The sequence below is a fragment of the Falco rusticolus genome, chromosome 12 (assembly GCF_015220075.1).
Source record: "Falco rusticolus isolate bFalRus1 chromosome 12, bFalRus1.pri, whole genome shotgun sequence".
Lineage (NCBI taxonomy): Eukaryota > Metazoa > Chordata > Aves > Falconiformes > Falconidae > Falco > Falco rusticolus.
The window spans coordinates 23,120,619-23,132,962 of NC_051198.1; the positions used below are offsets into that span (position 1 = coordinate 23,120,619).

Consider the following 12,344-nt stretch of genomic DNA (forward strand, 5'->3'; position numbering starts at 1 on the left):
CACCCACTCAGTACCCATCCAGACCTTTGAAATGATGACATCGTCAGGGAACAAACTGAAATGCAAGAAATTCCTTCTAAACATAAATCCCCCTTCTTTATTGCAAGGGTGATTAAACACTTGAACAGGTTTACCAGAGAAGGTGTTTAGTCTCTCCATCCATGGAGACATTCAAAACCCAACTGGACACAGGCCTAGAGCTTCTAATCCTCTAGGTGACCCTGCTTAAAGCAGGCAATCTCCAGAGGTATCTTCCAACCTCAACCATCCTGCAACTCTGTGGTTAGCACTGCTACTTGCATTTCACTTCAGCAAGACAACTAACACTCCCACATCGTACCTCCCAAGGACAGCACTGACTTCTTACTACATTACTACTCCACTCCTCTCCCAGCATGTCACATACAGACAGGTTTCCATAGAGTCTGTTCACCACTGGGGACATAGTGCTTGGGGCAGTGTTACTCACCCTTATTTCTGTATCTATATTTGGCTTGTGCAATACATGAAGTTACCAGCAAACCCACGAAGAGCTCCTGACCACTACCAACACCTGCAAGCAGCTAAAATCCAGGAGCCTGCAGGCATAATTAGCATAATATATACAACAGTAATGATAAAATGTAAAGGAGTTAAGATTTTATAAATAATTATGGCTCCACCTAAATATAGATTGTCTTATTTGTACAAGGATTCCTCCTGTTGGTCCCAGTTGTCAAACAACAAAGGAATACAAAATGGTCCACAGACTGTTCTGAAGAGCCAGATGGTCTTTCAAATAAAAATGGTTAAGGAACACTGCCTCAGAGCCACTGACAACCCCACAGGTAATGCTCCTCTCAACAAACAAAACCTAAAAGCCTTGGACCATTTTCCCCTCTTCACAATGACAGTATGTGAGACGGGGCGGGGGGGCGGGGGGGGGGGGGGGGGGGAGGGGCTGCAGTCACTGGAAGTAGGGAGAAATATTCAATTTGGGGCAAATCTTTCAAAAAATAGCTATCAAGCCAGTCTATAATCCTGCATACCAGAAGCAGAGTAAACCACCTCAGTAAACCAGTTCCTTGGTTTTCAAATACTTGTCGATTATCTAAGTGTTTGCTGAAGTATTTTCATCATCCTTACGGAATATTAACCAACCTTGGAAATTCTGGAGTCCACAATTAACTAAAAGCCTGGACTGAGAGATGGGTTTCACCTCAAGCTCCAAACATGGCCAGGCAAGCTCAGGGCTGGAGATGTTTCTGCCAAAATAAGGTCATAAAGGTAACAGGTCGATTGTTAGCAGTGCTATCACTAGTTTTGCAGCTTCAGCCTTTGGTGATGGCTTTATTTTGGGTTTGGTTGTTTGTGGAGGTTCTGCAGCTTCCCAGAAGCAGATAAAGTGTCTGATCATGAGATGCACATTTAAGACAGATTTGTCATTTGTACATAAATATAAGTAAAATATTTAGGCACTGAGTGCGTGAGTCTAGTGCCTACCTCACCATCACAGGTAATCATATCATGATCAAGCCTAATCCTAAAAGCAGCCAGTCTCAATTTCAAAACAAATGTTTAAACAGCTTACCAAGAGCAAGCAAAGCCATAAAAAGCAACACACACCCCATCTGTCCATCTAATCACACTTCAGACTAAGCCTTTCTCTGCCATTTGTTTCAGGAGTCCTCCATGTCCCCACCACTCACTGCTTCAAACACAAGATTTACCGCATCTATCTAGAATCGCACAGTTGAAGGTTTGCTGCCATCACATCACCTACAGTGAAGCAATTCCACTTCAGGAAACAAACAAAAAAACCCCCACAAACAAACAAAAAAAAATTCTTAACAGGCTATTCTGTATCTGAGATCCATTAGTAAACTGCTGGATTTGCTACAGATATTGAAAGAAACATAAGAGAAACTTGTAAGACTCTGCAGCTTATGCTATCAATCACTTCAGAGAGAAAAACAATTCAGCAGCCACTCCAACTGAGAGTGCCCTGAAGTTCAATTGTCATTGGAATGTTTTGTTATTACCAACCTGGGCAGAATGAGCAAATACACCTCTGCAGGTGAGCTATGAATGAGCAATCAGCACTGCAGGCTGCAGCTTGAAGAGATAATAGCATCCAAGCAGCTACAGTGCTTCCTTGCACACAACTAGGCCAGGATTGGGCTGACAAAAGTGAGCAACAGAATGCTTCAGACATTCCAAATGCATGTTAAATAATTCTGGAGAGGTACGAGGCTTCTCTCTCCCAACACGTACAAAGCAGGAACACACAAATACCGATAAGCATCAATGTTCAGTCTATTCCCAAGGAAATTTAAGCTTTGTGATGCTTTCAGCCCCCTGTTTGGCAAGAATCCCGCATTACAGTAGTCAAGGGACTGCTTGACAGCTGCCATTTTCAGAATCAAACCCTTCACATCCTATCAAAAGTCAATTCTCCAGCTGGGTTAACAAAAAAATCCTTTAAAATACAAAATCAGCAACACAAAAAACACTTCACATCTTGCACACCTAGAATTAAAACTACTGTTTCTCTACTATTTATATGCCTTTTTTAGACACAACGACCACATGGTGAGTTTCAGGTTTGCAGCAACAGAGTATTTTTTCAGTGGGGAGGCTTCTGCCACCCTGTAGCCCTCACCCACTTATTCCAGGCTTTACCCCTAGCTGTACTGATGCAACTTTGCTCTAGACAAGATAAATGAAATAATTTTAGTTGAAAAGACAACAAGCCCACCCCTTTTTGGGTGAGGTGGGCTTTTTTTCTTTTCTTTTTTTTTTTTTTTTTTTTTTTGGTGGTGTTTTATGTTGTTGTTGGGGTGGGTTGGTTTTTTTGTGTGTGTTTTTTTTTAAGTTTAAATACAGCACAGATGTGGGAAAACCACACAGTGATGTGGTTTGCACGAATAGCCCCTCAGAACAGTTGCATTGTTACAACTGCAGCACAGGGCTCTAAATGAAAGAATAATTCTCACTGAAGTTGTTTGCAAAGGTACACTGTGATCATAATTAAAGCACTAATACTCTCTAATAATTTTAATCCTTTTGTGAAGTGTAAGGGGAAAAAAAATTAGGAGTAGGATGGGCAAAACCCAGAAAAGATGCCAAAGTTCACTTTCAACAAAGTACAGGTAGACTTAAGAATAACAAACTGAAAGTGTATATAGAGGTCCTTTGCCTATGGCTTCCTTTTAATCAGTAGAAGGTTACAAAAAAAAAAAAAAAAAAAAAGAGTATGGTCACCACATTCCTTTTAAAATTGATGTCAGGTTTTAAGTGTTACATCCATTACTCACTTTTTGCTTCTGCAGTTGGTCATATGCAAGCATTCACCAATACTGCCTCTCCCCCCCCCCCCCACCCCCACCCCCCGCAACGAGATATAATCAAGTGGCAATTTCTCTCACTTTTTGCCCATTGGGGCAATCACCAGGAAAGGAATAAAACAAATGATACCTGAGCAAATACTGAATGCCAGAAATGAAGCCACTGTCCATTCCCTTCCAGCTATATCACAGTAGTGTGATCAGAGGGAAACCACATACCTTGTCACCTCCTGCTGCAGTCGGGAAACGCTGGGCACATAGAACATTACCCCAAAGAAAAGCAAAGGCTCATTGGCAAATTTGTCCAGCTGCTTCTTCAGAGGCTTTTCCAGTTCAACCCAGCGGTCTTGCTGGTTCTTGCTGAGAAACCAAAGGCCGAAGTAGTGTGTCTAGATAAAGAAACACAATAGTGTCAGTTTACCTTTTTCTGCTAGATCACACACATGCAATTGATTACACAAATGCAAATAAGAACAGATGGCACTTTGTAAATTTTTCCATATAGAAAATCAGAATAATTCCTTTTTTACTGTCATTTTTTATTTTTAGGACAATCTGGAAGACAATGACAAATTAATATTGCATTATAATATACTTCATGGAGTACTACCCGCCCCTTACCATCTCTCCCAAATGCATATTAAAGAGGTTGCTCTGACATTATGGCACAGGTGACATAAATGATTTACAGAAAGCGTCTGAGTCTTTGTTTTCTTCTGCACCTGTGCCTTGTGAACAGACAGCAAACGCTAAGTCTGTATCAAAGCACAAAGGCTTCATGAGACTTTGGATCATGCCCACTGTAGGTAAAGGACAAGGACTCTTACAACTATAAAAAAAGAATGCAAACCCACATACACGTCAAAATATATCAACCAATACCAGAACTGTTTACCCAATGCAGAACATGTTTAGTTTTGTTTTTAAATGCACTCACAAGTTTTTATGATGGACAAGTATTACACTTAAAATGTGCATCACACACACCAGTTGTTTGCTCTAGGCTCTTACAGAAAATACCAGGTTGAAAACCTCAGCTATTTCCTATCCTGTGTAAATCTCAATGGCTGTAGTACCTCCTGTAAAAGCCACATGGAACTGTTGGTAGTGGAAACCACTTAACAAGGAACAATATTCAGAACTAGAGCTTCATATACTACAAATTGGTAATAAGCAGCTGAAGGAATAGCCAATCCATCATGAATGAGTCTATTGAAAAGCCTTTAAACCACTGTATTAAACACACTGATTTACTACTGCGTGCAAATACGTACTATAATTAACAGCAAGTACTATGACTACAGATCTGAAGAAAAAGCAAAAAAAAGTGTTCATGTTTAGCAAAGGAACTACTCCATCAGTTGCTTGGAAATCTGACTGTATCCCTAACTGTAAAGCTCGTATCAACAGCTTTTTCAACAGTATTTTAGCTGACAGCATCTAGAGATTTCCAGCAATGCCTTCAATATAAAATACCGCTTTATACTAATACTGGAATGAATGAAACAAACTGTGAGAGAAACTTTTGTGGACACCAAGCAAACTTAGGATCTGAAAGTGGAATAATTGCTATTTATGCATATTTCCCTCATTTCATTTCAATAAAATTTCTTCATGTTTAATCCAACTGACTCCCTCCCTATTCAATGAAAACTTTCCAGTAGTTTCCATTAGATTAGATTAACCCTAAAACAAATAAAATACTTATTTTGCTGTTATAGCTTAACTTACCCGGACAACAATACTTCCACAGGCAGTCACAATCTTTTATACATATCACCACATTTTAAAAAAAGATACTTGAGATAAAGAATAGAAAAACCCCTATGTGCTGTTTTATAAAGCTTTCATTTGAAATTACTTTTAAAACATTAAAAAAGTTTGGCTTATAAATTAACCATCAACATTTCACCAATCGGATTTCTTAGATGTTCATGCTTTTAAACAAAAAAAGTCTTCAAAAGTAGCAGACAAATTGCAACCATTAGACTTTGCAAAAGTCACCATCAACAGCCTGTTTCACTTTGGTAAGGACACTTCTCTAAAAATCATTGCATGTACCATGACTTAGCATACAACAGAAGGGCAAATAATGCAATATTGAAAAGTTAAAATGCTGAGAAATGACAAGAAGCCAGCAGAGGCAACACTGTTCCAGCTATTCTATAGCTCAGGGCACGCAAGAGAGAATCATATGCAAAAACTCTGATTTGGAGCACAGGTGTATTTACTTTAGGGTTTCATTACGTACATATTTTTAACTCTGGAGAACGTCCAGACTAGCATTTAACAAAGGTGATAACTACATCAACTTGATTCCTCAATTAGCCCAACAAACGCGCATTATAGCTCAAATACTGTTCAGTCCTTTCTCTTTAATCTCTATTTGGTACAGTGAAGCAAGCTAGTTCTCATTTTTAGGAGGATCCTTCTAGAATTTAAAGGTATCTTCAATAAATCAATCAATCCAGGGTGCAAATAAATTAAGAAGTCAACATCTCTCATAGGATAAACTTAAAACAAAACAAACCAATTCACTGATACATGTCTACTCTCCCTCTGTAGTCATCGCTGGATAAAAAGTTCTTTTGATGAGCTCATCATGATAGTAATTAGATTAAAATGAAGGTGGGAGGGACAGTGGAGACAGCAAAGTAAAGGAATTCATGTGAAGGCCGAAAAAAGCAGTGTTTTTACCACCTCATTAGGGCAATCCTTTAACACACAAACTCCTGAAAATCACTGCAGGGCAGCTCATCCTCAGCAAGTAACAATGCACAGCTGTGAAAACAGATCTTCCATATTACTTTAAAAAGTCAAAACATCACCTAGGACCCAAATTTGCAGTATCAAGCATCTAAAACATCTAGCAACTAAGATGATTTGGAGTCTGAAGTCTAAAGGAGTTACTCAAGGGATTAAGGGTATTGCAATTAAACAGCTCAAACGAGCGCAGTCCCTCCCCTTTGATTGGGGGCAGAGGGACAACAAGAATTTAGATTTGCTCCTGTAGAAAGGCTCTTCAAGTACCAGATCCAGAGTCCTGAATCACTTCCAAGGAGTAAGCAGCAAAGGGAATGCAGTGCTTAAGCTTCTAGACTACAGCAGATACAGTGGACTGACCACAGCAGCACGCATTTCACACACCTAGAAGACAACTGTCTTCCTGGAAAGCAGCCTGGAGAGCATCAGGCAACCGCAGATGAAGCATAGGGACTGCAGAGCAGAGCTCAAGTCACAAATGCACACACCTTGGATAGACAACCAACAGAGTTATCTAAATATCTGCTCCCTTTTGCCAACTTCTTGAAAATGTTAGTATTTTTTAACAACCCACAGTGGGGAAGGACTTCTGTAGCCACTACTGCAAACACCTGAAGAGACTCTCTCCCCTAGGAACATTAGTAATTCCCAAACAGGAATGAAGGAACATGGGACTGGAAATGGCTGGACCGTCAAGTTCAGTATGCTATGACCAGGCACATGATGGTCCAGAAGGCCTTACAGAATCAGAATCATGTGTTGCCATACACTCCAGCCCACAAAACATTTTTACAATACGGACACCCCACAAATTAGAGGAGGGGAAGTAAAAATGGGGTCTTTTTCTCTATAAGCAGCTGATTGAAAACTAGGTTGACTCCAAAAGCTGGTCTGTTTGTCTATCTGTACAAAGCGAACCACTGACTTCACTCCAGTTTTCATGGAATAAATTTCTACACCTACACTTGGCAGACACTGAAGTAACACAGGCTGCTCTACCTAGCAGATACATCAGCAAAGTGGCAAAGAAAGTGAATGATGGCTTTTGCTTCTAAAAAAAAATAAAATAAAATAAAAAAATCCTTTTTCCAGATACAGTTGGCAGACCTGTGATACACACTGAAGGAAAACTTTTCATAACACTAAATGTATGTACACACATCCATTCTGTACACAAAGAGCTTCAGTTGCTAGTGCTTTTGGTTTGCTTATCTGCAAATACACAAACAGCTCTGCTGGAGAAGAGTTTACAATAATTTTCTCTCAAGGTTTTAAGATTTGTCTTACCTACCACACCACTTCATATGTGGTACAAGGAAACTGGCTGACACCCCTCTAGGAACTGCATGCACTCCTCTGCTAAAGCAGCAGACAAGAACCAGAGCACTGGCATGCCCCAACGACACTATGTGAAAAGGTGATCCTTGAAATATAGAGAGTCAGAAAACTGGATATGCAAAACCTGTGCTGAGAAGTCTTAAAAAAAGATAATGTTATAGCTGCCAGTTCATGAGACAACATACTTGTTTGGGGCTTGGACTCCCAGTAGACTCCAACTACCCCTGCCTTTATGTGGGGCAAAAGGTGTAGAATTGCCAGCAACAGATGACAGACACTTACTAAAACAGCAAATTTCATTCAAAAGGATCCAATGAGACAGGATCAGTGTTTATTAAAGCATCTGGTTAAACAGCCAACTAAACATTTATCCTTGAGAAAGAGGCAGAGTTCCAGCTCCTCCGGGCAAAAAGCATTAAGCCCTGCTATCCCAGGGCACTCAGAGAGGGGAAGGCACCATTTACGGCAGCCAGTTGTTCCTAGAAGGTCTCTTGTCCAAGCACTGCCCGAACCCCATCCCAGCTTCACTGGCAAGACAACTCAAACCAAGCCAGACTTCGAGGCAACGTGGCTGCTGAACACAGGTTTTCAGTCATGCCCTGTGAGGAGCCGACACCTTCCAGGGCACAAAGAAAAGGTCACAATGGCAGCAAATGGCCACTCCTACTCAGCACTCTGTGTCCTCCTGCTTTGGTTTGGGATTTGCAGTGTTGTAGTGCTGGCAGTACTACTGTGAAATCTAGCTTAAAATAATAATTTTGGTTGAAAAGGGCCTTCTTGGCCTCCCCCTCCCTTTTACAATACATCAGAACATTCCATCTTTAAATGTTTTATTGTTTTGTAACGTGAATTAAGGAGAACAAAACGGAGGAAGAGACATGAAATTTCACAACAGATTTGTACAGATTACTATTTCAAGAAGGTTCACTTAGTCTCACTTGAAGGGAAAAATGCCATTCTACTGGGGAAAAAAATCCTTTTTATAATCTGTGCACATATATAAAAGATTATAAAATTTCATTTCTGACTTCTGTCTTTCCTCTCTTTCCCTCTTCTCATCTTCACTTTTTAGATAATGCTGGCATAAGAGCTCATTTTATTGGAACCAGTCAAACTGTTCAACTAGAAGACCTGATGCTTTGTCAGGAGCTTTGCTGAAAAGGATAAACCCAGATTTTACAGTAGTTACATGGCTACACTTTCTACTGACCTATTCCTGAACCCTGACTCAGTCAGGGAGGGAGCTGCATTCCCCAGAGATCAAATGGAAATATGCATAATCCATTAGATACTGGTTTTTCAGTCATGTGTGGTATAATGATTGACAGTCCCTCACAACAATACATACAGTAATCTCAAGCAGTTTTGCTTTTCAGATGGGGGAGCAGGGGAGGGGTTGGACAGTTTTTTGTTTATTTCTAAGAAATCAGCTTGAGTGAAATGTGGATGCATTCCTGACATGAAGGTAGAAGCTGGGATACACCTGGGACTTATTTAAACATAAGACCAAACTAAAGTATCAAACAAAACCTGATTTTTACTTTTAGAAGAATACATATCCTTACCTGAGACCGCACGGAGGAGACAAACAGGACTTTAGCACTGTTTTGTGAGCATGGGATTTAACAAAGCTTAGTGTCTTCCTTACTTTTACATCATAGTTTGTTGATCAGGATTTCTAAGAAAAGCATATTCCGCCTGAAGTTTCTCCTGCATTTGGGGAATTTAAAAGGTCTCTCCAATACGGACACTTGCAAGGATTTTCTCCTTGGTACACTTAATGGGCTTTTCTCTTCTACTCACCTATCCAATTGCACAAACTTGTAGAAATTTGAGCTTTGTCAAAGTATTTTTGATCCTTCTGTAGAATTTGATTGGCCAGCAAATTCAAACATGATAGCAGGCCTAAAGAGGGAAGGGGACAGTCACCAAATGACTGCATCAGCTTTGTTATCCTACAAAGCTCCCTAAAAACCATGGCAGGAAGACTAGAGGGACAGAAAAAGAAATTAATTTGGGGTCTGAGGGAAAAGACAGCACCCAGCATCAGGCACCTGTAAGCTCACTAGCTCCAATTATTCCTCATGAAAGAAGCAGAAGAGGGTACAGGGAAACCCCCTTAAGCTGAAAGAGGTTAGTCATTCTCTTCTCTCCTAAACATTTAAAGCAACAATGGATGCTACCAGAATCAATCAGAAAAAGAGATTTAAAGAAAACAAAACAAAAAACACCAAACAACCACCTCTGTCAAAAAATGCTGTACTGTTGAAATCTGAACTTTACAAAATTGGTTCAACGTTGCCAAAACTTTGTTTAGAAAAAAAAAGTGGGGAGGGTGATGAAAGAAGGGGAAACTGTTCCAACAACATCAAAGCATTCTCTTCTGTGTTGTTAAAATATTTTTTCATCTTGAAACACAAACCTTTTGTGCTGACATATTTCTTTTTGCATGACACAATTTTGAAAATGAAAAAACACCAAAGCAACAGAAAACCCCCATGAAATTGAACACTGACCAAAACAACTTCCTTTGCTACTCTACTGTCCAATCTCTTTTCTCTGGAAAATTTTGAAACTTCAGGCTTTGTTCCAAAATAGAACAAAACATGTTCTGAAATCACAGAATTTTTTGTGGGAAAGAATGCTAGCCCGCTAACAGAGCTATTGTTCACAAACACAGGTGGAGCTCTGGACAGAATGATTAGGCCACAGACTTCTGCTTCACCAACTAGATAAGGAATACGAGGAGAATCACTTCATTAATTTCACTCCTTTCTGCACTGGAAGGAAAGGGAAGGACCTGACCTCTCTGTAAAGGCACCCTAAAGCATCGCCAACAGAAAGAGGAAAAGAAAAAAAAAAAAAGCAGCAATTAGAAGGGGAGGGGTGAAATGATTCTACCAAAATCCAAATGAAAAAAATCCCAAGTAAGAAAAAAATCACTACACAATATTCTGACGCTCCATTCTGTTCCTGCCTGCACATTCTCCTGCCTATTCTGCACACACACAGAGCGAGATTCTTCTCTTCTTATCATTACTGATGCACAAACAGAGTTTTTGTTTAGTGTTCAGCTGCAGCAGTTATTCGTATGCTACCTTCCAGCTGCCACCATTACAAAGGGTTGTGGACCAACAAGTGTAAGACACTGCACAATAATTAGATTTCCCAGCTGTGCTTACAGAAAGCATCAGCCAGGACTGTCAAGATGACAATGCAGCAACTTCCAGGCAATGGTTTTCAACTTGTGATTTGCAAAAGCCTACAAGCATGCAGGATATATGTCAGGGGTCCACAAAAGGTAAGTGAAAAAAGACAGTTCATTTGTGCTGTGCACATTGGAGAGATATTTCTAAAAAGGCCTCAACACTAAAACTAAAAACTGAACTCTACAGCAATAAGTAGAAAATAAAGGATTTCAGCCTTCAGTAAAGTAAGACTGAGTTTTCTTCAGCCTCTTCAGAAGCATTAGGAATGTAAAAGGAGCCTTTCAGAGTTTCAGATGTGAAATATTTCAGTTAAACTAAAGAGAAAAAAAAAAAACCACCATCCTCAAACTGTTACTAGTTGCTCCTGCTAGTAACAAATGTTGCCTATTTCAGTATGTCAGTAACAAGAATATATTTATATGAAAATGGATATTTAAAAGCCAGTGGTCTCCTTCCCACTGGCATAATTCAACCAGCACTGTTTGTGAAACCACATTTACATTCAGATGAAAGTTACTGTAACTTGGGCCTTGGCATCCCAGTTCAGAAAGTAACACCCATCGCATTCTAAGAAAAGAAGAAGCCTCACTTTCGTATTACAAAGATCTCTCAAAGCTGTGATGAATGAGCAACAGCACAAAGCCCTGAGTGCCTTTCTGCCTTCAGTTTTCACACAACCAGAATGTTTGTCCAAGCTCCAGCTGCTGATCATATCTGGCCAGCTCTGAGAATAACATGATTCAAACTAACAGACTGCCTGAGCTAAAAATGTGTCAAATTATACAGTGACAGATGGTCTTTACTGGGTTACTCTTACCTCACGTAATTCAAGCCTCTGAGCGACAGCTTCCAAGCACTCCTGCCCTGTGCTCTCCACGGACAGGGTGCACTCTATCACATTGCTGTCCAGCAGACGGATCCTTGTCACAAAGCAGTTCTTGCTCAAGACATTGTAGCGTCTGGTCCGTCGCAGTTTCAGCCCGAAAGGCATGGCTGTTGGCCTGGAAGGTCACCCCTTCCCCTACTCTTCCACCAAGAGTTCTCAGCACACTTGACTTGCCTTGAAGGCTTCTTCAATTGGCACTGCTCTCCTCCAGAACTGGAGGTAGCTGTCCATTCCCAGAGCGAGCTTCAAGGGATTCCTGCAAAATACATACAAATAAGTAGAGTTAAGTGTGAAATAAGAGGTTCCTAAAGATCAGTGGAAAAGAAAAAAAGCTTAAAGGAAAAGTCACATTTAAAACCATAAAAAAAAAAAATAAATCTCCACACACAGGACTGCCAGGCACTTACTACATCTCCCAAAAGGAGACCTCATACAACAAATCTTTCAGAATTCTATTTTGGTGCTGAATTTAAAGCACGGATTTAATTGCAAAACCCTTCTTTGAGAAGCTCAGTAAAAACAGCAACTCTACAGGGCACGCATCCAGAGGTGCTAACTCTCCCACCATTACCCCCACCACAGGGGTCTATAACATAATCTTCAAGTTAAGTTTTGGTGCCCTCAGGCCAGCTTTGAAAGCTAGCTTAAAAAGCTAAGGAATAGAGGCATTTAAAAGAGGTGTGATTTTGAAAGAAGAAAGGCTGGGTACAGTCAGCAGGAAATGCAGGGCTCAGCACCTCTGAAAAAAATCAAACCTAAAGTATGCATGTGAAAGGCAAGAAGCATCCAAGCCATTTCAGAGACTGTTCCTCTGAGGCAATC

General features: G+C 40.3%; 1 protein-coding gene across 1 annotated transcript in view; it reads right to left on the reverse strand.

Annotated features, from left to right (window-relative positions):
* PTPN14 (protein tyrosine phosphatase non-receptor type 14) overlaps window positions 1-12,344 on the reverse strand; it is a 121,523-nt gene that overhangs the window by 68,336 nt on the left and 40,843 nt on the right. Inside the window, exons 2-3 of the mRNA XM_037405310.1 lie at window positions 11,454-11,778; window positions 3,546-3,715 (exon numbers count right to left, since the gene is read on the reverse strand). Of these exons, the coding sequence (XP_037261207.1) occupies window positions 3,546-3,715; window positions 11,454-11,627 (344 nt within the window). The 5' untranslated portion in view covers window positions 11,628-11,778. The remainder of the gene's footprint in view (window positions 1-3,545; window positions 3,716-11,453; window positions 11,779-12,344) is intronic.